We start from the raw sequence: 25167 nt of genomic DNA, 5'->3' as shown, positions 1-25167 counted from the left end.
GCCCCTACACACAAGGTGCTAGGTACATTCTTATGGTCATCTATAGTCTCCTGGGCACTAGAAAAGACAGACCAAATCTACAGGAGACAGAAAATGTTCATTCTTTTCCATAGAAAGCCTTCATAAAGTTATCCGTCTTGTTAACTGGGGAAAATGTGACCAACTCCGAGTCCATCTTTCCCAGTCTTTAAAACCTTTTTTTAGTGGCAACACATCAATAACAAGTATGGTCTGCACATTCCAGGGCCTAGACAAAGCCCTTGATCTACATCAGTTTGCATCAACATTGTAAGTCTATACAGCCCATATGGAGTCAAGGGAAACCACGAACTGAAGCAACATGACAGAGCCCATCTCTCTTTAACTAAGATCTTACAGCTTCTCAGTAAACCAAATGACCACCAATTAAGAAAGGTACGGAGACAGGAGGATCTAGAAAGACAACAAATTAAACATGAAAGAGACTGGTACCCAAACACAGGAGAAGTATCATCATATCTCCCACATGTGTGACTTTGCTTGCATTCCCTATCCACAAAGGTCACCACCCTGGACACAGCACAGGAATGATTTGTTTGGGGCTAAAAGAGCCCTTCTTTTTCAGTTTTATAAAAGTTCAAGAAACCATTCCTGAATCAGTACATGGGGTCAGCACTTGCACAGGATGCTGGCAAGGACACCTCTCAGTGAATGTAGAAGACAACTGTGACATAGAAGCAGCTAGAAAATGTGTGTAGATACTTAGTGTAATTTAATTTAATATGAATGATTATTTCCTACAGGTAGGTGATCATAAAAATGGCACGGTGACATGAGAAACAAGAACTACTAACAACAAAGCCACAAGACATAATATCATCTTAGCTAAGTTTTTCAAATGCATCTCTGCTCACGGGTTTTAGATGTCTGCTTCATTGTAGCTAGAAAGTTTACTCGGACTCTGTGATATGGCCATGTTAGGTCTTATGGTGTCAAGTGGGCAGACCAAGCACATGGTCAAGTGGGCAGGCCAAGCACATGGTCAAGTGGGCAGGCCAAGCACATGGTCGAGTAGGCAGACCAAGCACATGGTCAGGTGCTCCTCCTGACCCACTTTCTCATGACATCAGAGAAATAAGTCAGCTGGGAGTAAGTCTAGTCTGTAGGTGTGTTGCTGCTGAGTGTAATTTATTACAGCCTTCCCTGCCTAGTAGACTAAGAAGTACAACATCAAAGGCTGGTGATCTGTCATCAATTACCTGTATCCGTACTGCTGAAAAGGGAATTTGAGTCAGAGGGAAACAATGGAAATGTTCGCCCAACATTGAAGTCTTATGCTCTGCAGTCTAGTCTTCAAGGTACTTGCTTTTAAAATTAAAATATTTTTTCTTATCGGTAACTAATACAGTTGAATCTTGATTTTTGACAAATACAAAAAAGGACCATTGCTCCTTAAAACAGCAAAAAAAAAAAATGGAAAAAATGGTTTTAATGTTTCTCTTGAAAAGTTTTAACCCAGTTCTCTAAGTGACACTGTTTAGATGACCCTACTTCTGAGAACCCTACTGGGACAGGGGCTTTGTTGGCACAACTCAACTTCCACCATTGTCCTTGCCTTTGTGTGTCACAGCGCAGGCTCTGAGCAGCAGTCCCTGGACACTTGGCTGACAATACACACATGTGTACGCTAGCTTCCAACCCAACCCCTGCCCCTCCGTGCTACTTTCAAAGCCACTCTCAGGTCATCTCCCCAATCTGCCTTCCAATCAGATACACAGCAGCCACATGACACTGTTATACACAGTGCTGCCGCAAGGTCCACTCCAAGTTGTACTGACCAGGTTCCTTAAAAAGTTAAGGTAGTACTGTCTACCACAACCCGGGGGGAAAGTATTTTCCCTCCTAACCAGGAGGGAAAGGCCAGGAGCTCAGATCTCCAGTTAAGGAAGTGGAAGCCTCTTCGTAAGCTTGCTCCTTGGGTTCCTGGAAGGCACACACATGGTATGAATGTAGCAGTCTTCACCTTCCACAACCCTAATGGGCTCCATCACATCCTTCAATTGGACCCTCCCAACGGCCTTGCATATACCAATTACCAGTGGAATGGCATCACTGTTTGGCAGACAAATGCTGTATTTCAGGACCGGCAACTGTAAACCAAATGCTAAGAGGTGGGCTCTCCAATCGGTGAGAGCAAAGACGATTGCAGAGGGTCCTAACAAGGCATGCTTAAGATGAAGAGAGTGCCTTAGAAATTTTGCATTATGATTTTAATAGCAGATAATTTAAAGAAAATGCAGGAAGAGAGAGAGAGAGAGAGAGAGAGAGAGAGAGAGAGAGAGCGCAGCAAGGGGGAGGGAAAGGAAGAGATGGTAATCATGCTACCTCCCCAGGAAGAAGCAGGTGTGGCTGCAGGAGAACCTGTCTTCTTCACACTACTGGAGAGACAAGAAGCCATGTCTTGCATTTTCTCTGCTAAACTGACAGTTAGGTAGATCTAGGAGCAAAGGTCCCTTCCTGCATAGTTCATGCTGAGAACACACAGCAGAAGCCATGGGTCTGTACACTGAAACCTGGCCTACAGCATACTTCTAATAAAGAGAGCAAGTGTGAGGTAGAACAGTAGTTCTCTCCAGGATAAAAATTCGGTCTGAGCAATAGACTAGAGCAGACACAGAAACAGACCTGTCAGTCTCCCTGCACAGGTGACAAGCCACACACAGACTTTGCACCCTAAGGCATTCATCTTTAGCCATGCTTTCTTCAATTCCTAATTTCAAGCTTTGCCCTTCCACACTCTCTTCCCCACTAACCCTGCCTTCTTAGTGTTTCAGCTTTCCCCTTTGGCTTGCAGTCACAGCTCTGCCTGCGGAGTGCTGGCATTATTGTAGTTTGGGTCCATTCGCTGGCCACTTCCTCTTCTCCTCTCTTTAACTGAGGCTGCCTTATCTCTTTCTCTTTATTGCTCACCCGGACAATTTCCTTCTTCTCCTTTTGATTCCTTGCCCTGATACTAACCCTCATCCTCCTCTGGCTCTCTTCTTCCCATACCTACCCTTAGTTATAAATATCAGTACACAGCATTCTTTATAAAAATGATATGAAGAGGCAGTTTTATTGAGATGGCTATACTATACGTGCTTTCATTCTGGGCATATCCAGTCAGTGGTGAAGGTGGGTTCTACAGATAGAGTTCTCCTCCCACTGGACACTAAACTCTGAGCACATGGACTGACAGTTTAACTACTGGGATACACCCTAGTCTTGCACCATGAAACACTTCAACTTCACTATGCAGACAGACATGAACACTGAAAATATTTCCACTGAAAGAAGATAAGTGTTTTTTTTTTTAAAAATCCAACCAACAATGTAATTCCATTGTGCAAATTCCAAAACCACAAGAAATATGAGAAATCAAGGGATTGTAGCTCCTCCCAAAATTACCAGTTTATTAGTAATCTGTTCCAGGGAACATAGATAAAATGAAATGCAAAGAATTCTAAGACAACAATGGCAAAATGTTCAACAAAATCAAAGAGAACAGGAATAAACTCTGGAAAGGATTAAAAGTGAAAATACCCAAGTTGCTAAGTGAAACAAGGAAGTCAATGCAGCGTGGAGGAAAGAAGCTTAATAAAGAGATAGAACCACTGAAACACTCAAATTAAAATTTGGAAATGAGGAGGCTGGAGAGATGACTCAGCTGTTAATTAAGAACACTGACTGCTCTTCCAGAGGTCCCGAGTTCAATTCCCAGCAACCATAAGGCAGCTCACAACCATCTGTAATGAGATCTGATGCCCTCTTCTGGTGTGAAGAAGCTACAGTGTATTCATATAAAAATAAATAAATAAATCTACCAAAAACTTGGAAATGAAGAACTCAGTAAATGAAATGTAAAGTATCACCCGTAGGTTTGAAGACTAGGTAGATGAGTTAGAACATGTAAGTGCTAACAGAATAAAGGAGGAAAATATGGATAGAATATGGAAAATCTAAGGGACACCAGTAAAAGACCAAAATTATCTTGGACAGTCAAGATGAGAAAGCCATTCAAGCTAAAGGCACAGAAAACATGTTCAATAAAATCTGACAGACAACATCCCATCTAAGAAAGGGGTGGCCACTAAGGTAGCAGAGATCCTAACAGTGCTAAATGAACAAGATTCCCATACCATATTATCATTAAAGGACTAAATATACAGAACCAGAAAAGAATATGAAAAGCTTCAAGGGTTCCAAGTCACATACAAAGGCAAACTTCGAAAAATTGCTGACTTCTCAACAGAAATCCTATGAGCCAAGAGGACACAAAATTATAAATTTCATGCTCTGAATGACAGTGATTACTGGTCCAGGTTACCCATCACGGCTATTATACTTCAGAACTGATAGCAAACGAAAAACAGTCTATGAAAACCACAAATGAAACGAACTGAAGAGTGTTCGGCCTACACTGTAGAATGTAGCTGAGGGAAGTGTGTGTTCTGAAGAACAAGACACTTCCATGAGGACATGGTAAAGAATAAACCAGTCTAGGGCACGAAAGAAGGATTGGGAATAAACTGATCATTATCAAAACAACAAAATGAAAGTAGGTGATACATGCATTTCCTCTGTCACTTGGACTGCTAACTGCCTCAATTTTCTATCAAGTGTGATCCAAGTTGCGCTGAAGGGAGGAAGCAGTAAATGGCTCCCTATTTGTAGACGATAGGCTCATGCACATAAGAGACCCACAGACTCCACCAGAAACCTTACATCTGACAGCCACTTGATCAACCAGCAGCTTACCAAATCAATACCAACAGCTTTTCCATACACCAGGAATGAACATAGAAAGAGACTAGAAGACCAGTCTGAACTACAGAGCAAGTGCCAAGACAACCTAGGTTATACTCACAAACCCTGTCTCAGGAGGTAGGGTTGGGGGAGAAAGAAGATCTCTGCTATGCTTACTTTCAAACCTGGGGGAAATTGAAGATGATCTTAGAAAATTGAAAGGTCTTCTTCGTTCATAGAGGGAATGAATAGTTGGGAATGTCTAGATTGCCAAAAGTGTTTTAAGGAAACATTAAATTTTTAAATCACTCAAATTCAATTAAATTTTAAGAATATTAATGAAAATTGCAGTAGCATTTTACTCAAAAAATGGGAGAGGGTAGGACAACCTTGTGCAGAAGCACAAAAGATTTCAGACAACCAACAATGCTGAGCACAAAGAATAGCCTAGAAGCATCAACTAAGACACAAGTTATAATGCAAAGTTAGAGTAGTGAAAACCATGTGGTACTGGCTCACAGGCAGACTTGCAGATTAGTAGGACTCCATGCGCACAAGAGAGGAACTAGATCCCAATCTGTCAGAGTCACTTTTATGCCATAAATTACGTCATTCACTGGAAAGTCTAGAAATGGAAATTGAGTTTTGCTCACCTGTGGATCACGTGACTGTGCAGAGATGGAGTTTTATGATAACAAAAGCAGAATGAAGACGAGAGGAGGAAGAAGGGAAACGGAAGGAAGCCATGGGGATGGGAACTTCAGAGTGTGGGAGTGAATGTGACTGATAGACACTGTACGCTTGAGAGACTGAAACACAGCCCTACATGTGACGGATGTATACCAGTTTAACAAAAGATGTGGCTTCCATTCCAAACTCAGGCTTTAGAATAATGATCTCTGGACACCTCACATAGCCCTAAGATGGCCCCAGCCATTTCAGACTAATATACGACAACGTTGCATAGGTAACTGGAATTTTCGGTGAGGAGCATGAATAACAAACTCCTAGCCTTGACATAACACGTTCTGTGGTGATCCTCTGATTAATCATCTTGCTAATAAATATCTAAAGACCGCATTTTTCTCTGGGCTTTCAGCTTCCACGGGAACATTCTGATTGTGACATAATTTTTAAATTAGTGGGTTTATTCATAGTTTCATATTAGTAAATGTCAAGATTATTACTAATGAGCAAACTCTGTATGTCCACAGTAGTGTTAATTTTTAATCGTACAAGGAATTAATATGAGGAAAAATGAGGAGACAATTAAACACTTCCCCAAGGGTACTCACTCCTACGAAATTCTGTGCAGAACAAGGAAACCTGAAGTCACGTTGCGGTGTGCATTTAGAAAGGATGAAGAAAGTGGTGTAGGAAAAGGATGGGTAAAGACCATGCTTACTACAGAGTACCGTGCTTACAGCCGCCTTCTCTCACCATACCTCTCTGCCCACTGCTACTGCAATTTCCCGGCTAGCCTTTAGTTTGCTTAAATGCACATTTCCAGCAAATTTCCATTTCATAATGTTTTATTACTTTCTTATTGAACCTTCCAGTCTGATCACCAGCTCAATTGCTTTTGCTTGAAGGGCCAATGCTTAGTACAATGCTCAGTTCTTCAGAAGCTATGCCACCAATGTTCTCTTACTCAGCCGGGGTTTGCTAACACCAACCTCCCTTTCCCTACTGACCTACTGACCTACTGACTGAAAGCATGTGTGCCTGTGGATGGCTCTTTATCCTCTCAGCTCTAGAAGGTGAGAAGCATGTGCCTCTTGCGGGCACCGATGAAACATCTTTCTAAAGCCATCCTACAAACACTCTCAAGCAAATACAATTGTTTCTCAAGCCTTCCTAAAGCTTAAGTTTATTTGCTCAGATGTTGGAGGCTTCCTGTGTTGGTGACCATGGAAACCACCTGTCTTCTAGCAAGAGGTCATTTCTGCATTTTTTTTTTCCCTCGGACACATGCCAGGTGGCTGGGAATCAGATCGTACTCTACATTTCAGGAAGTCAAGTACAGATATTTCAGTGTGATAGCCCCCAAAGGTTCCAGGTCCCAGTTAATAAAACAAAAGTGTGGCACGGTTTGCTCTGATGGAGAAACTACATAAGTTTGGGACTTTTGCAGATTTTTTTGTTGTTGTTGTTGTTGAGTTGTTTGTTTGTTTGTTTGTTTGAGACAGCACTGTGTAGTGCTGGCTATCGTAGAACTCACTATGTAGACAAGCATGACCTGGAACTAATATAGATCTGCCTGTCTCTGCCTCCCAAGTGCTAGAATTGAAGGCCTGTGCCACTCCCACCTGGGGAACTGCGTAGTCTATAAGTAGTATATAGGCAAGTCAATGTATCAACAACTGTAGCTTCCATTTGGAGTTACTGCCTTCCCTCACCATGGCTATCAACATAATTTGTCATACAAGATTGAGGCCTTACCCACAAGAATGAGGTCTAAAACAATTAGCATGCATACAGATATATATATATATATATATATATATATATATATATATATATATATGCTGTCATTCTATCCCCCATTTCCCACTTTCCAGAGACACAACCTGTATACAAGCCTAAGAATACATTTATTTCTCCACATTACATAGATGGTGATCTCCTTGGAGACAGGGAATGAGGACTTAAGTCCAAGCTCCTTAGCAACCCTCCCCACAAACTCAGACCTAAGCAGTGCATGGAAGGCAAAACCACCTCTTCGCATGATTGAACGGTCCCCATTCACCTTCGAGAAACTACAGGTAAAAACAAACTTGAATCAGGAACCAAGTGGATTTTTCTGTTCCTTCACAAGTGGGAACCCCAGTTGACAGCATGAGTTTGTTTCTCAGTTAAGGATTGGAAACACTGTAAAATAAAAGTGGGCATTGCCTGGCCTGCTCACAATGACAACACTGGGATGTGCACGTCTCTCAGCACAGGCAAGTAGAAAGGGAGGAAGCTGACCTCTTTTCCACTTTATGTTATGAACTTTCCATCATATGTATGTGGGACTCCGCCAGGAACTGACATGTTTTCTCCAGGCAGGGTAGGGGGGGACCTTGATCCTGGCACAGCTTATGCAGTGGCAAAGCACAGAGAGAAGGAAGATAGAAAAAAGGGTAACAGATGTAATCCAGAGAGAGTTCCTTTCCTAAAGAAAAAATAAGACTGTCAACTCCCCTTGCATCCACAGTCACTAGAACAGGGCCAATGAGCATCAGTTAAAGGTAGAGTGAATTCTCTCCCTGCCCCTTTCCATGTCCTTATTGCTAGCACTTAACATCTATTGAAAGCACCCTTACAATCCAAAGAATGGTCCATTTAAGGATCCACCTTCTCCCCAATCAAGCTATTTGATACTTAACCTAATGGATGGGTTACAGTGGGAAAAGTGGATCTGAGGTCTTCATTGTGGTAAAGAAGCAGAAAGTCCCAGGCCAAGTTTTTTTGTAGCTACTCATTCAAAGTACCTGGACCACAGAGAGTCTCTCTCTCTCTCTCTCTCTCTCTCTCTCTCTCTCTCTCTGTGTGTGTGTGTGTGTGTGTATGTGTATGTGTATGTTTGTGTGTGTACACAAGTGTATATAGTTGTATATAAGTAATATATGGAAGACAGTGGATAAATCTTGGTTTTCCTCAGGTACCGCATATTTATCATTTACTTATTTATTTACTCACTTACTTATTGAAACAGGGTTTCTCACTGATCTAAAACTCATTAAGACGATCCAGTTCAAATCTGTGGCTAATGCTTTACCAACAGAGTCATCTGCTAGCTCAAAAACAATTTTTCTAAGATTTATTTATTTATTATATATAAATACACTGTAGCTGTCTTTAGACACATCAGATCTCATTACAGATGATTGTGAGCCACCATGTCGTTGCTGGGATTTGTACTCAGGACCTGTGGAAGAGCAATCACTGCTCTTAACCACTGAGCCATCTCTCCAGTCCTCAAAGACAAGTTCTTATCAATAGAATTAGTTTACCTACTCCCTCTTTTGCCTTCCATGATTAAGGTAATTACAGCCAAGTCACAAAAGCATAGTCACTATAAGTTGACATTGAGAGAGTAAAAGATAATCAAAGAATGTTTGAGCCATTTTTTTTTTCTGCAGCCTCAGATGGGAAGAAAAAAATCACCTTCTATCAAGGGTGTTGAAATGATCAAATCTGCAATAGCCATCTGGACACAGTACAGGTGAATAGTCCTATTCTGATAGAAGCAATGAACAAAAGATTCCAGGCCATTATCCATGGTGACTTCAAAAGACAGCATAGGGACTGAAATTTGTGGTTCTGATACCATTTAAAGGAAAATGAGAATGGAGACAGCCAGGCTAGTGGCTAGTTCTCTTGTAATAATGCCAGCTCCAGTGCTTGGGTATGTTAGTGATCAATGCTCTCTGACCAAACGGTGCCATCGTTTCCAGCCTCTAGCCAATGGGAAAAAACTCCTGCTATTAAACGGACTGCTAATGATGACTAATATCAAACACATTCTACTTCTTATTGCCTAGAATACATGAATCTGAAAAAAAATTTAAATGTACAGAAAAGTAGAAAAGTCATCCCAATTATCTGGAGATATAGTAAGGTCAACCAGTTGATTGTTAGAAACCGATGATGAACATAGGTTTAGTCTAGCACCGTCCTCTACGTGTTTTGTTCGGGTCTCATTCATTACTTAACTCTACCACAAACCAGCCTTTTGCCAGGTGCTGAATGCACAATGAAGGAAATGGGCCTCACTTTCAGTAACTATGCTCGGGCACTGCATTTGATACCTCCCTTGTTTAAACACTGCCCTTCACAGTGAAGAGAAAGCCTAAGATAATTAGCCTCCATTCTTTAATCCAAAAGAAAAATGACATTTGCAGAGATGACTCTCCCTGCTGCAGAGAGAACTCCATAACCAAGGAACATTGTAAGAAACACTAGTCAAGAGGGCAGAGACGAGGCAGAGAAGAGTGGAAAGGACTTGATTCAGGGAACCAGCAGTAAGCAGATTAAGATACAGTCATGTTTTGGAAGGACCAGTAAGACTGACTGACTGGTAGAATTATGGAGTAGCAGTTGGGAAATGGGGGGTTCAAAGAAGCAAGCACCTGGACCTGCTCTGATCCCATTTGAAAACTGAATGAGTCTGTAAACTGCACATTTCTTTGAGCTGATAGAGAATAATGTAGTGGCTTGTTCCTACTTCTCTCTTCCTCTATATCAAATTCTTACCTGCTTTTCCCTAATAAGAAAGCTATCAGAGCCGTGTAGCATTGAAGTAAGAAAAAAGGAGCATAGTGCTAGTTTTAAAACCAAACCAACAGTAGCTAAAATTCATGACAAGTTCAGAAAGTCCCTGGTTTAAAAATTAGAACTTTGAGTCTCCAAGATATGTAGTCAAAGGTGGGAAAGTACAGGTAGACCATTGCCAGACTTGTCAACACTTAAACAACACCTAACTCCTGAAGCAAAAAGAACTAAAAACCTCGTCCCTGGAAGTCAACTGAAGTCTCCAGAAGGGCCACTTCTAAAGAGTTCTTCCTCAGCTGTAAGCTGAGCTCCTCTTTTTGAACTTGCTCTCCATTCACAAAAGGAGAAACTCTTCCGAGGTCAGCTGCTAACACCTACACATGCGATGAAGCATCCTCAGAAGAGTCTCCATGCCACTCCAGTCATCTACAGGACACTTTCAGAAGACTCATCACAGAGATCCATTCTTTCCTTTCAAACATCTGCTCCATTCTGTATCTTCCATGGCAGGTAAAGCCAGGCCTTCCCCAGCACCACGTTCTCCCTATTCTGGGACTGAAATCCAAATGTGTCTCCTATTCTAACAGAACTATTTTTGTATGCATTTCCTACCATATTCAGCAGAAAGTTGACAAAGGGCAAGGTAGAATTCCAGGCAATATTTTTTTTAAATAGAATTTTATTTTTAGGTTCTAGGATATAGAACAGTTAGTTGCCTCTGAATTTATAATGTTAATACCAGCATTTCTCTCTTTCTATTTGCTTCTGGCAATATCCTGGTCACCTAAGAAAACTAATCCAGTTCCTTCCAGCATTCTAAGAAAAGACTGGAATTTTATTCCCAAAGAATTTTATTCCAAGCCAATTATTGCACACATTGGATTCACTGTTTACCTCATGCGCCATGATGAGACTCTTTGAGAAGACATAAGGAAAATCCTGTAATTGTTGGTCTTGAGGAGCCCTGCTAGGGTGTTTTCTGAGCTGCCCTCCCTTACCTTTTAAGTATTATCTATCATCTATCTATCTACCTACCTACCTATTTCTCTTAATGCCCATGTTTAAACCTGTATTAAAATAGTTGTTTAATAAACTCCAACTCTGCTTTCAAATGAAAGAAGGGAAGGAGGGAGAAAGGGAGCAAGAGAAAGAATGAGGGAGGGTAAGAAGAGAAAAGGAAGAGAAGGGGAATGAGGACTCAAAAGGGGAAGATAAGTGGGGGGAGTGAAGGGGAGAAGAGGCAGGGAAGCATCACTGTGCATCACTACTTTTCCAAGAGCATGTCTGTGACGTAATGAACCTGTAGGACTATTTTATGGTTTGAAGACTAATGTTGGTTTCTAGCTCCAGGTGTCCCTATTTGCCTGGCTGAGATGCTTACAAATTTAGTTCTCTTGGAAATTTTGCTTGCTCATCTGGTATTTCTATGCAGCCCAGGCTGGACTGGGACTTTAGTTCCTCTGCCTCAGCCTCCTATAGGCAAACAGCATCAGGCCAACCTGCATGTTTTAAAATGTAACATCTTATATTATCAGGTCACTAGCACGCATGATTTCAAGGGATTTTAATATGTTGTGACAGTTGTGTAGCCATCACCTCAACTGATTTTAGGACATTTTCACTGTTGCCTGGGGTCTTTTTGAGAATTTCAGAGTGAACTCTATTGGCTTTCATCAATTACATCATAGTCTGCTGGCGAGACTTAGGTGTCTGGAATTTGTGAAGCTCCCTAGGTGATCTCAAGGGTCAAGTAAGTTTTAGGAGCAATGCTATAAGCACTGGGTGAGAAATAAATAGAAATAAAGATATGGAAATTGTCCAACATGAAGATGGGTCTAAGTTACAATAACCACAAGGAGATTTCAAGGAAAACTGTATTGAAGTTAATGAGAAAGAGAAGTACATCCTAGAAAGATGCTGTAACTTGTCCAATCTGGGTGACAATGATCAAATGCTCATCATGATCACATCTTCATGGATGGAGTACTCTGCACATCTAAGATGCGCACAAGAGTGGTGGGGAAGGAGAGACTAGAAGAGGTGGGAAATAACGATTCCAGGCGTTTCCAAGCTTGCCGGTCTTCTTCAAAGCTCCTGGCTGGTCTTCAGGTGGCTAGTGATGTATGGTTCCTTTGTGGTGTCCACTCCCACTGAGAGTCTTATGCACTACAGCGCTAACGATCTCCAGCGCTCTCTACCACAACAGTCGCTAGCCAGAACAGCCTTCGTAGCTGAGCTTCACGCAGCACAGTGACAACTCTTTGACACCAGAATTCACACCTCCATTAAAAAACAAACCAACAAATCCCCTCAACATCCTTGTGCTTGTTTTGACAAATATTTCTTGGACCGAACCGCGATGAATTCACAATTACTGTCAAACAAGAAGAAAGACAAAGGGGCACCCATCCCAAAGAACTCAGGACGCTTAGTGGCTGCTGTAGCTTGCAGAAGACTGGCAAGCAAGACCTGCAATTTTTCTCTGTAAGGTACATCCTGAGCAGAAACACTTTGGGCACTTAATAACTCCAGCGAATAAGCGGCGGGATCACAAGCTGTTATTAAAGAACACTGAATGATGTATTACCAACATAGAGATCAAGAAAAAAATGTCATCCAGGGGAAAAAGATTAATTAATATCAATTAATTTTCTTTTAAGGAACAGATTATGCAGAAGTCTTTAGGCTTCTGAGGAGAATGTGAGAAAATTTTACAGTATGCTGGAATTTGCATATACTCTGAGAATAAAAAGCAGATCGCCAAAGTTGTCCCCTGGGGTATGTTCAAGATGAAGAACAAAGGACAGTGGCATTTCTGCTGCTGTAGAGTCCTGGGGGTGGAAAGGAAAGGAAAGCAGGCTTTAGATGGAAGAGAGAAAGCTTAGGGTTTGAAAAAAAAAGACAATTATAATTACAATGGAACCATATAGTTACCCAATAAGAAATACTATTAAGTACCTTGGGCTGAAAGGAGGTTTTGTTTTTTTTTTTAATACAAAATGCAGAAAACATCAGAAAGCAAGTTACCAGGAGTTCCCAGGTAAAGTCCATTAGAGAAAGAACTCTCTTTTCTTAGCATCCCCTCCTAGTTTAAGATAATCATGTTTGATTTACAGCACAGAGGATAAGAGACTCGCCATCTAGTAAACTGGGACACAGCATTCCTTTGCTCTTTGCTTCTCATTTCTAAATTGAATGCTTAGACCAAGTTTGCTATGGAAGATTTAACAGACGTTACTTAAAGAAAGGATCACATGTTCAAATAGCACTGGGACTAAATGAGATCAGCTGATCATGTGGGTTTCTTCTTACGGGATTTATGGAAGGTCTATTGTATTAAAATTGGCTTACAACTGCAGAGTATAACCTGTAGCATTTCTCTAACTAGATGGCTCTCTGTTTCTCTCTCTCTCTCTCTCTCTCTCTCTCTCCTCCATGTGTGTGTTTGTGTGGGAGTACACACACGTGTTCTTCCATGTGAAACCCAGAAGTAAACTTCCAACATAGTTTCTCAAGTGCCAACCTCTTTTTTTGAGGTAAGGTCCCTGACCAGCATGGGTCTTGATCTTGACAAGTAGACTTGGCTAGATGGCAAGGAGCCTGGGGATCCATGTGTCTCTACCTCGACAACACTGAGATTTTAAAGCATATGCCACTACACTGAGTTTTTTAATGTGGGTTTGGGGGTTTGTACTTAGGTTCTTACCAACGAAGCTCTCTCCTCAACTTCCAACCAAAGAATTGTTTGCAAGAGAGCAAATCAAGTGACTATCTTCTGCTGAATATTCAATATGACTTGCAAGTCCCTTTTGTGGTTTATGGTGCATAGGTTTCTGGTGTTTGTTTGTTTTTTAAATTATGGTCATTTGGAATCAATAGCACAAAACAACACAATCATCACTACTAACTAGGCTAACAATTTCCAAAAAATATATGCAAATAAACCTCCTCTAATTTTAATGCACTCTGAAGTGGTATCTTTCTGCACACACACACACACACAGACACACACACACACACGGGGAGAGAGAGAGAGAGAGAGAGAGAGAGAGAGAGAGAGAGATCTTAATTATTCTAAACAAAAATTTTAGGCTAGATTCACTTTGCATTTCATAAGTGATACTTTTTCTCTTTATTGGATATACCATTGCACACTAGCCTTTAGGCATGCCTATCAATAAGGGAATTTATAATTATAATATATGATAACTAAAATATAGAAGAGAAACTTGATAAAGTCCACAGTCAACACTGTCAAAAAGATTACACATACACAACCTACATGCTGCCCTGCCGCCTGACTATGAATTCCATCAGCTGTCTCTTTCGTACCCTGTGGCTTCTTCCAGCCCTTACACACCACTCCTGCCATTTATGTTCTGGAACATACAACAAAGCCTAACAACCCATGGATGGAAAAGATAGCATCTTTAAAGTGAGATATAGGATCCTGTTTAGCATTTGTGTTGATCCAGGTCAAAAGTCCCTGTCATAACCTACTGTGGAAAAAGCCTAATTCTGCCTCTTTCCTAGGTCTGCAAGGAAAATAGGTTCTTGGATAGACAAACACACAGGTAGTCAGCAATGTTCTTCAAATACCACAGTGACATTGCTTCTAAGGGGACAGATGGATGCTCAACTAGCATTTCAGTTCATTCTTGTGACAGCGAGACAAGGACTAGAACTTCTATTCTCCAGTTTGTGACCACATGATGTCCCCAAAGGAAAACAAATTGGTCAAGTTCCAAAGTTCCTGAGGACCAGGCTCTCGGACACACACCAGAAACTACTCCAGGCCAAGGCTCAAATTCTTCAGCACTCTTGCCTCATGTTAGAGCACATGAGGTTGCACTGGGGGATGGTAACTCATTCGCACAGAGTTCTTGAATGGCAGAGGAGGGAGGATACAAAGATGGGGAAAGTTATAGAGCCATGAGATAAGAACTTTACCTGGGAGGATGAGACAGCAGCCTTCCCCAGCAGAGAAGCAGGAATTCCAACATAATTAACTACAGCCTGAGGGCTCTTCCTCTTCCTGCTTATAAACCTGCAATTTCCTAGGAGTCTCTCTAGAACCTCATCTACAGGAAAAGGGCTGTACTCGAACCTTCTGTGACACTGCACAATACTAGTGTATCTAGCTTTCGCCTTCTCTAGCCTAAGCACAGCTAATGCACCGCCAAAGTCACCCTACAATCTCACTTATCGAGATAGAGGTAAAAGAGAAAAGTGTTCCTTAACTATTAAAAAATATTTAAGTGTGTGAGTGTGTGCATGTGGGTGTATGACGGTACTGCTGGAGGCCAGAAGAGGACATTGGATTGTCTGGAGCTAGAGCTACAAGTGATCACCATTCCACAAGTGATCACCATTCCACAAGTGATCACCATTCCACAAGTAAACTCAGGCTCACTGCCAAGGCTGTAAGCTCATTAGCACTTGGACCTTTCTCCAGCCTTCAAGACAAGGTTTCTAAGTGATCTCCTAAGACATAATTCTAGGCCACCAAAATGGTATATTAAAATATCTTTAATACAGTCTTCAACTCCTTCTCATTCTGGCTAGTCCTGACACCCTTTTTTCATAACGTTAGCAATAGCTTCTGATTCTGTCTGAGGTGAGGTCCTAGTACAAAGCTGTACCTCTGCCTGAACCACACTGATGACAGAAACCTAAGTCAGGATGTTGCCACGTTTCACTGGGAAACCACCAGGGCAAGTCCCAAGAGCATCTGTGGCCGTCCTGCCATGGTCTTTAGCTTCCTCTGCAGTAGTATGCATCTTTGCGGTTTGAACTTCCGCTGAGGAGCACATGTGCTTTTCTCTCTATCTCTAGTGTTCAAAACAAAGCCCCAACATGAGCAGAGAAAGGAGAACTATTAATTGCAGAAGAGGTCTGCCTCCAACATTAGTGTCCAGCAGCCTCCTGAGTGGACTTTTGTACTTTAGGAACTAAGGCGTACCTGTGTTTCCCAAGCAGAGGCACTGATCCACAGGAGGCGGGAAGCAGACAGCACTGGAAGGCAGCCCTTTGCTGTGGCTTTCAGGAAGTGAGATCAAAGGTCAGCTGCTGCAGCAATCAAAGGCTAGAGTGGGGGTGGGGCAAAGCCACTACAGAGAGTCTCACATTTCCTGGTGATCCATTCTGTGCACGTGCGTGTTTGTGAGCTTTTCACTATGTTGTTCTCCGTCCTAACTGAACAATGCTTGCCAGGAGGGAGCAAGCTGAGTGAGGAAGTTAGGGGTAACCGTCAGCCTCTTCCTGCTCTCCCGTTCTCTGCTGAGGCACTTTGCGACTTAAGCTTTTGATTTAGCTCAGAAATCTTTAGCTCCTCCCTTCCCTCCCTGACGTCTCCACCAGGAACCCAAATCGTCACGGCAAATTGATTAAAGCAAGCAATGTATTAAAGCAAGCCTTTTAATTGATGTGTACAGGCTGTCTCCCCCTGGGGCTGGGTTCAAGAGATCAGCGTTGGAAGTGAGGAAGACACAAGGCTTTTATAGCTCAGGGGTAGAGGGTTTCCAGAATGGAGGATTTTGCAGGCAAAATAAGCTGGGTTCCAGGAGCCGAGCGTAAGCATAAGAAAACAGAGTCCTGGTTGCAACCTGGACATAACAATGTGGTCATAACAACCCCTTTGAAACAAAGGTATGTTATTATATACAACTTTTGAAACAAAGATATGGTGCGGTTCCTGAAATACATAGAACAGAACCATTTGTCCTTAAGGTTACAGAGTCCAATCCTTGAGGAACAGGTTTAAATCATAAACAGGAATAAACTTAGTTTGTCTTTACTACAAGATGGCTTTTAAGACAAAAATGGAAACAGCCTGGTTCTTCACTACTCTTGCCCCAGTGATCTGGAGCAGGGCCCAGAAAAAACTGCTATAGAAACTTTGTACAGTAGACTCAGGCTAGCTAAAGCTTTAGACCCCACTTCCCATCTCCAGGTAACACAGGACAGGGAAAAATCAGCTTTGGAATTGACATTATCACATAAAAAGGTGAAGGTATCTTTGTTCTAAGTTCTGTCTCTAGCCCTGGGTAGACAGATCTGGCCTTCTAGACTACTGTAAAGGAGACTAGAGGAATAATTACTCCATCAGTGAGATACTGTACCTGTCCTTCCCAGAAAGTGTACTCACTGAGACACTTGCTGCCTGTGTAGAAAGAGAGGATATGGCATCACGGGGCTGGTTTCTAGGACTCAGAAAAGTATGACTTACTGTCTTTTATTTTTATTTTTTATTCCTTTTACTGATATTAGACAAAGGTTAAGAATGGTTTCCTTGCACCCTCGGTTTTCCACTCTTTCTCTGAAGCCCCCTTTCTTTTTGCCATGTGGCTGCCTGTCCATCTCTATTAAGATGATATGTTCTCTCTCTCTCTCTCTCTCTCTCTCTCTCTCTCTCTCTCTCTCTCTCTCGTCCTCATGGGTGCTGGGGTGTAGATCTTGCAAATCTCACCTGTCCTGTTGTTCTCTGAACTCTAATAAAATTGTTCTCAAGCTTCTCTTTGAGTTCATTTCTAACTTCTTTTACTAGTGGGGCTATGGCAGAAGAGAACTTCAGTCTTCCTAATAAGCTGATATCATCTAACTGTCACATGGGGACTGGTTCTCTTCCACTGCAGGCTGTCAGCCATAGTAGAAAAGAATGCGTTAGTGCATGGGTAAGCTCTGTGCTCTCCTCCTAGTACCCCCAGCAACACAGACTGGGGAAGATGGCAACATAAGAACTGAGAAGAGCCCAGGCTTGGAGAGCAGGTTAGTGGACCACACCATTATCCACTTTGAATCCAGTATGTGTGGCTGCAGACTCGGCTCCCCACATCCCAATCCTGGGTTTAAAACAAAGCTTTACCAACTAAAAGTGACCTTGCTCAATTCTTTTCATTCCCTCCACCTCAGATCCCCTCCTCCTCTTAGGTAAAGCCTTGTATCTCTGATTTATTTACCTTCCTCTTGACCCTGTGTTCCCCTTATTCATGTGCATGTGTCAACAGTGGACTGTAAGCTTCCTGAGGTTAGGTACACCCGCCTGCTGCCATGTCATCCTGATAGCTCCAAAAGGATGGGTAGGGTCATTTGAATTGAGAACAAACAAATGAGAGGACAAATGGGGGAACACAGTCTGCCAAACGATTTACATCTTAGTATATCAGACATGGCAGTGAATGGTCTTAGAATAAGAAGAAAGCTCAATAGGAATTGCTGGAGCCAGTAGACAGGAGGCTACTTAGGCAGTGCCTATGAGTCATGTGTGCACTGACACAGATCAGCGAAGAGAGTGTTCTTGGCATGGAGAGTTATGTCTAGGTTCAGCACATGCTGAGATGGAGAAACTGAAGTGTGGGCTGAGGTCCAGCTGCCAATAACAAACAGCAGACTGACATTTTTTACCCATAAACATCTGAAAGAGGTACCCAAGGAAGAGCCACTTGTTATGATGTCTAGGAAGGCTCAGGGGCTGGAACCAGTAGCAAGGAGGCTCTATGAGAGGGTATAGAATTAGGCTTACCCAACAAAGAGGAAAGCCTCAATACTTATTTTAATCAAATAAGATTTCCTTTTGAAAGAATAAAAAAAATAGGAAGATGGCAACACCAAGGAAAATTAATATCATTAGAGAGCAAGTGGCTTCAGGGAAATAACATATGCCAGAAGGGAACTTGTACATGGTAATTCTTTGATGCAAAGACATACAGAGCCAATAATTTGGAAGCAAGTTGCTCATCCATCACAAAACAGGATGTGTATTATCCTTCCCAGCTCAACTATGGGCTACTGATAGATTCTGCAAGATCAAAAGTTAATATTTTGGTTATACATCTACTGAGGAGCCTATCAGCCTTTTCATAAATAATTTTAAACCCATAGTCATATCATTGTTAAGCTCAGAGGATTTCAAAAACAAAGAAAGAAAAGGACACGTGGGTAGGACAAGGGAGCAGTATGGAGGTCAGGGTCATAGGAGAGAGAGGCAGATTAGAGAAGGTGGGAGGGACAATAATCAGAACACACTTTATACATGAATGAAACTGTGGAGGAACAAATTCAAGAAAGGTTACAAAAGAATCTAATAGGCAAAACCAAAATTTAAGCCAATGTAAGAAGTAGAAGGTGAGGGACAGAAAATTTCTGAAGGGAAAAGAGATAGGGAGATAGGAAATATGAGGGAACAGTGAAGAAACAATGAAGAAGTACCCCCAGGAGGGCACAGTGATTACTAAACACCAAGGGTCCAGTGCCTGGGAGGGCTCCAGGGAAAAACACAAGCAAACAGGGAAGAAATGAAAGCTGGTGATTCTTTAGGATTCCATAGCATGTAATGATGAAACAATTGCTTTGCCCCAAGCCCTTGGAGCCTAAGGAAATCTGGGACAAGCTGTTCTTTTGCCCCATCAGAAAAGAAGCTCTTTGTTTCAAAAGTTCTGTGGCCAAACAGGAGGCTGTGACGTTAGTCAATTTATTTCCATTGTGGGTGAAGGATAAATGAAAGGTCTCTGTTTCAGAAAAGGCCATGAAAATGTGAAGACGTTATTATTTGCAAGCTGAGAGGAGAGGTGAGATCCTCTGCCTGGCACATTTCAGAAAGGTTCAATCAGCTGGGGCAAGGGGATAGACTTAAAATAGAAAAGTAATGGGAAAAGGGCTTTCTATGAACAGAGACGATGCCTGGTGAAAACCGATCCCTCTGGAACCTATTCTATTAATACACATTTACCAGGCAGCTGGAGAGTTTGAAAAAAGCCTATATAGTTCTCATTTCCCATAGCCTCTGGGTCTAATTACATATTTGTATCCATATATGGATGGATTCACACACACACACACACACACACACACACACACACACACACACAGTTTTTATATAGTGACAGAGATAGCTGCGTACCCGAATTGTAGTTCCATATACTAAAATAGAGGTTCATGCTGTCTTCCAAAAATAAAGAAGGAAAGGAAATAGGTAGAGGAAAAATATTGGCCCAAGAATTGACTTACTGATTCATTCACTCACTCCACAAGTACATATTGTTGTTCCCTTACCAGAAACACAGAGTTTGGCACAAGGTTCTGACTACTGTTAGGAAACACTCTCATAGTTCAAAGGCAAGAGATACATTTCTGCAGGAGTATAAAATTCAAGTATACAGGCTACTCCAGTTCTAGAACTAACCCAGATTCTTGTCTCCTTAATTTATATAAATACAAATGTTTGCCTCATGCTCTGTTTTGGGTCAAAAATAAGAGAAACTATTTAGAACTTATGACTTCCCATTGACTATCTAACCCAGAAATACTCAGTTGGAAGCAGCAGGAGTATGTTTATTGAAAGTATACCAAATACGAGAGCTGGTAATAAATCTCTTGATGAAAATGTAGTCAATGGGGCATTTAATTGGATGGCAGAATCTGCTTTCGAATTATTCAAAAATTGGATTTGTAAGAAAAAAGAGAAGCATAGTCCAGCTCACTCGAGCTGTTCCTAAGGCATTTATTTGCACACTTAGGAGACACTGATGCTAAGAGATTTCCCTGAATATTTGATTTTGCTTGGCAATCATATCAGTTCTTTCAATTAAGTGACTATATGTGTAATTGTCCAGCCACTCCAGGACATTTATGACAACAAGATGCTGTCTTAATGAGGTGAGCTTCAGAGAGACATTTGACTCATTAGATGCCTCATTAGCTGCTATGAAAACATGCTTCAATCTTCCCTTCTCACTTCCCTATATTGGCCAACAAGAATTTACTTCCTTCAGGGCTTCCAGGTGAGCCTGGCTTCATAGTGATCTCTGCACAGGTTAAAGGCTCACTTTAAACTCCCAAAGACCTAAGACCAACTCTGCTTAACTCACAGCATGCTCCAGCTCGGCTGTAGACACTGCAGGAAAAAGGACCGAAAAGGACCAACCTATCTGCCAACTTTCTTATGGGAGGCCAGCACAGAAAGCAGACATTTAACCACACAGAAAGCCACAGAGGATCACTGTCCTCTTAAAGCATCCAGTTGACAGGGCACCATCTGCCCTGTTATTTAGCCCATAGTGCAAACATGGCACAACAACAACAAAAAAAAACCCCTTCATCTTAAAAGATTTATGTGGATGTGTACATGTATGCACATGTGCATGTGTGCATGTGTGCATATGTGCAAAACTTAGCAGGCATTCCCCGAAATCTGCTGGTCTGGGGTGACAGGTGTACTATAGCTTTTTCTGTGGGTACTGTGGATTCAAACTCAGTCCTCATACTTTTACTGAAAAAATTCTTTCCCACTGAGTCATCTTGACAGCCCCTGAGTAATTTTGTTTACTGGAAAACAACTTATTAGCTAAGGAAATCACATTTGTTTGAGGCAGTCTTGCTCTACATCAAAGGCTGGACTCAAACTCCAGGTCTCATACCTTAGTTTCCCAAGTGCTAGATTATTGGTGTGTTCCGCTGTGTCTTGCTGAAATACATTTTTTTTTCTTTATGAGATGGGCATTGAAAACAAGAAAAGACAAGCTCAAAAGTTAATATAAAATACAGCAACTGACACAAAAGGAAAGTGGGTCTTATTGATTTGCATGCCAATATTCTAAAATAATGAAATATTTGTTATACTCTGCCACAACTGAAGGGAGATATAAGAAATTTATGTGTGTGTCTGCACTTAAAAAGACATGCTTCTAATTTTCATTTTCACTACTTGGAAGAACTAATTCCTAGGGAAAAGATCCTAGGCTTTTTTTTTTCCTGACAATATTTCCTTTGACATAAAACTAATTACAATTAAATGTATTATGTTTTCAAATGAAAGAAAACAATTCTATGATATAAAATTCAATATTATTTGAAGATATACTAGCATAGTATGGTGGTTTGAATAAGAATGTGCCCCCCCATTGGTTCATATATTTGAATGTCTGGTTTACAGTTCATTAACTATTTGGGAAAGATTGGGTTTGGGGGAGGAGGTGTGTCACTGGCATGGGCTTTGAGGTCGTTGAGTCTATTTCCAGTTAGCTTCTGTTCTTCTATTCTCTCTCTCTCTCTCTGTGTGTGTTTCTTTCTACCTCATTCCCTCCCTCCTTCCCTCTCTCTTTCCCTCCCTGTCTCTTTTCCTCTCTCCCACTTTCCCCTCTGAGCCTGTGGATTGGACATAAACTTTCAGCTACTACTTCAATGCCATGCCTGCCTGTCAAAGCTGGCCACCATCATGGGCCTTCTAACACTATGGAACTACAAGTTCCCAATTAAAAGCTTTCTGTTGCCTTGGTTATGTTGCTTCATCACACCAATAGAGCAGTAGCTAAGACATATAGCTTCTTAGTTTGCCTTCTCTGAATCTGTAGTTATCTTTCATCTTGTCTCTTACAGCAAAGCAGGGAGTATATATGTATATTAAACCTCCTGACAAGGTTAATGCCCAAAGGAAGCACTGATCTTTCTTGGACACAGTTAAAGCCAGGGCTTACAGTTTGATTAAGCAAAACTCCTGTGTACATATACATTATATGCATATACATACATATACCTAAACATATAAGCATACATATACAGGCTGACACATAGGTAAACATAAATGTATTCATACATATTCATACATATACTCACACTTGTATATACACACAAAAAACTGACAGTGCATGTTGCATTAGCTAAGCTAGTACTATGGTTTAGGATAAATTGAAAATGTGGGAAGACACTCTTTTGGAAAAAGGTCTTAGTGTATCCTTCAGAAGAGGAAGAGGCATCATAATGTTAACCAGACACTTCAGAGGAACATTGACATCCAAGGATGTCTAGCAAAATTAACAGCCCAGGTAAGGAAATACAAGACATCCTGGCTAGTCACTTACTCTGTAGATTGGATCTGGTCCCTTCTCCATGTATCCCACACACACACACACACACTAAATAGAGCATGAGTCATTTGAGTAATGACTCAGAAAATGTCTAGCAGCCGTTTTCAACAGGAGATACAATGCCTCAGATAAAATTTAGAGGTATTAGGATGGGGGTTTTATTTCTGCTCTAGACAGACCACATCTTTCTCTATCTCCCCTTCCCCAGGAAACAGAAGCTAGGTCACGTGCTATCTTGAGGCTTATTTCAGCTCTAAAATTTAAAGTTTCACAGGAGAACCATTGTAAGAATATAAAAATATAAAAGTATACAAATGTTTGTGATTTGCTTTTGTTTCCAGTCAGTTTTTTCCAAAGTGCTGTGTAGTGGATTCAGTGGTCATCTCAATGACAATTTTGTCTCCGAGCCCCATAAAACCTTGGTTAAAAACATTGCTCTGACCAGAGAAGATATCTCAGAGGTTAAGAGTACTTACTATGCATGCATGATTTTGCTTCCATAGCATCCGTGTGAATAGTCAGGAATGGCTGTATGTGTCTGTAAATCCAGTGCTAGGGTACAGACAGACAAAGCCAAGGAATGTGAGAACAGGCCAGCCAGACGAGCTGAACTGGTGAGCCTCTGGTGGAGTGAAAGACCCTGTGTTAAGGAAATAAAGCCACACCAGATGCCATCCCCTGTCCCTCAAGTATAGACACATGCCTCTGCATAGACATGTGAACCTGCACATGCATGTGCAAACATCACACACATACACGTATGCACAGAGAAAGAGATAAATTGTTTTTTTTTAAACTGTTTGAATAAAAACTTAAAAGAATTGGATTTCAGAGCTCAGTAAAGTTCATAAGAGATCTTTTTAAATAAAGAAATGTGTTGATCATCACTGGCTTATTAAAAATCATAATACATACATTATTCTAATAATAATTGCCTCAGGACTATGATAGTAACAGTTTTAGCTGCCTACTTGTGTTAACTTCATTTTAATATTGAACAGGAGTTTGTTTGTCTGGTTAGTATTTTCTACCTTCCTCTTGAAACACAAAACTGACTATATTATACATTTGTGTGTGCTGCTGAAAAATATTACCATGGCAGGGAAGTATAGTATAAAATAATTCTGGATTAAGGATTAAAGAGCCCTGAGTTTGAGTTTCATTTTGACAACATACTGGCGGCAAAGGCCAATTGCTACTTCCCTGCAGCATGCTCATCATGGGAGACAATTTGAATCAGTCAGGTGAGGCCACCGGTGAAATGGAGGCTGACGAGGGAGGCCTGCCCGGGATGTATGTCAGGAACACAGGTCAAGCTTCCTACATTTTTGCCATTTACTAATTAGAAGAGCTTTGCTCAAATGTCCACATTTAAGCCTGGGGTCTTTCTAAACAGCAGCCTCTGTTTCTCTGAGACTGGACTGAGGGCTCCAAGGCTGCACTTCTAAGGAAGTCTCCCAGGTGCTCACCAAATGTCAGAAGTAATGCTAAGTCCATTAAATACATGCGACCCTCCCTATCCTGGGCAAAGGCAGCTAAGGATAAATTTTCAGGTGAGGAAATGAATGTTTAAAGAGGTGGAGTAGGTTGTCAAGCATTACAGGGCCGGCAGGTAGTTAAGATAAGACATTAACCCAGAAAGCTTGGTGGCAGCCCTCTTGTTTCTGATGCTATTCCAATACCATGGCAGTACCACATCGTTACCAACAACGTTCCGCTACTTACCAAGTGCCAGGTACTTGGTTGTTTTACCCTAGTCTCTCCCACTGTTCTTAACAACTTTAGCAGGTGGGTAATCTTATCACTCCCATTTTATAGATAACGAAATTAATTAACCTTCCTTCAACTGTCTCCAACTCACTGAAACTATAACAATTCCTTCTTCGGCAAAAGATTAGATTAAGAAAATATCTATAATGAGTCATACACAAGGAGCAGTGCATTAATGAGAGGACGATTTATCAGCATGAACATATGAATCACTATTAGTAAGTACACAGAAGACGTTGCCTTACAACAAACGATGTCCTATTTAAAGGCATCATTGAAGGTAAAACCACCTGGACCTGGAGAGCTTAGCCATGAGGTGGTTCTAAGCAGAATCTCTCAGTAGGGTTTACAATGGGATTCTTCTCTCAGAAGAATCAAAGATGTGTTTCTTATCATCGTTGTCTCTTGCCTTCTGAAAGATTTCTCTTTATTAAGCTAATAGAACAAGATCGCATCAGTAAATTTCCCTGGAGAGGAGACTGCAATACAAGCAGCGGACAATGGATGCTGCACT

General features: G+C 41.4%; 1 protein-coding gene across 8 annotated transcripts in view; it reads right to left on the bottom strand.

Annotated features, from left to right (window-relative positions):
- Positions 1 to 25167, bottom strand: part of Fhit (fragile histidine triad diadenosine triphosphatase) — a 1507501-nt gene that overhangs the window by 830507 nt on the left and 651827 nt on the right. Inside the window, exon 1 of one of the 8 annotated variants that reach the window (XM_063274604.1) lies at positions 22878 to 23150. In XM_063274604.1, coding sequence (XP_063130674.1) covers positions 22878 to 22907 — 30 coding nt within the window. In that variant the 5' untranslated portion in view covers positions 22908 to 23150. 8 annotated transcript variants of the gene reach the window in all.

This window comes from Rattus norvegicus, chromosome 15 (genome assembly GCF_036323735.1).
Source record: "Rattus norvegicus strain BN/NHsdMcwi chromosome 15, GRCr8, whole genome shotgun sequence".
NCBI classification, from domain to species: Eukaryota; Metazoa; Chordata; class Mammalia; order Rodentia; family Muridae; genus Rattus; species Rattus norvegicus.
This window is presented reverse-complemented; position numbering and strand designations above follow the sequence as displayed.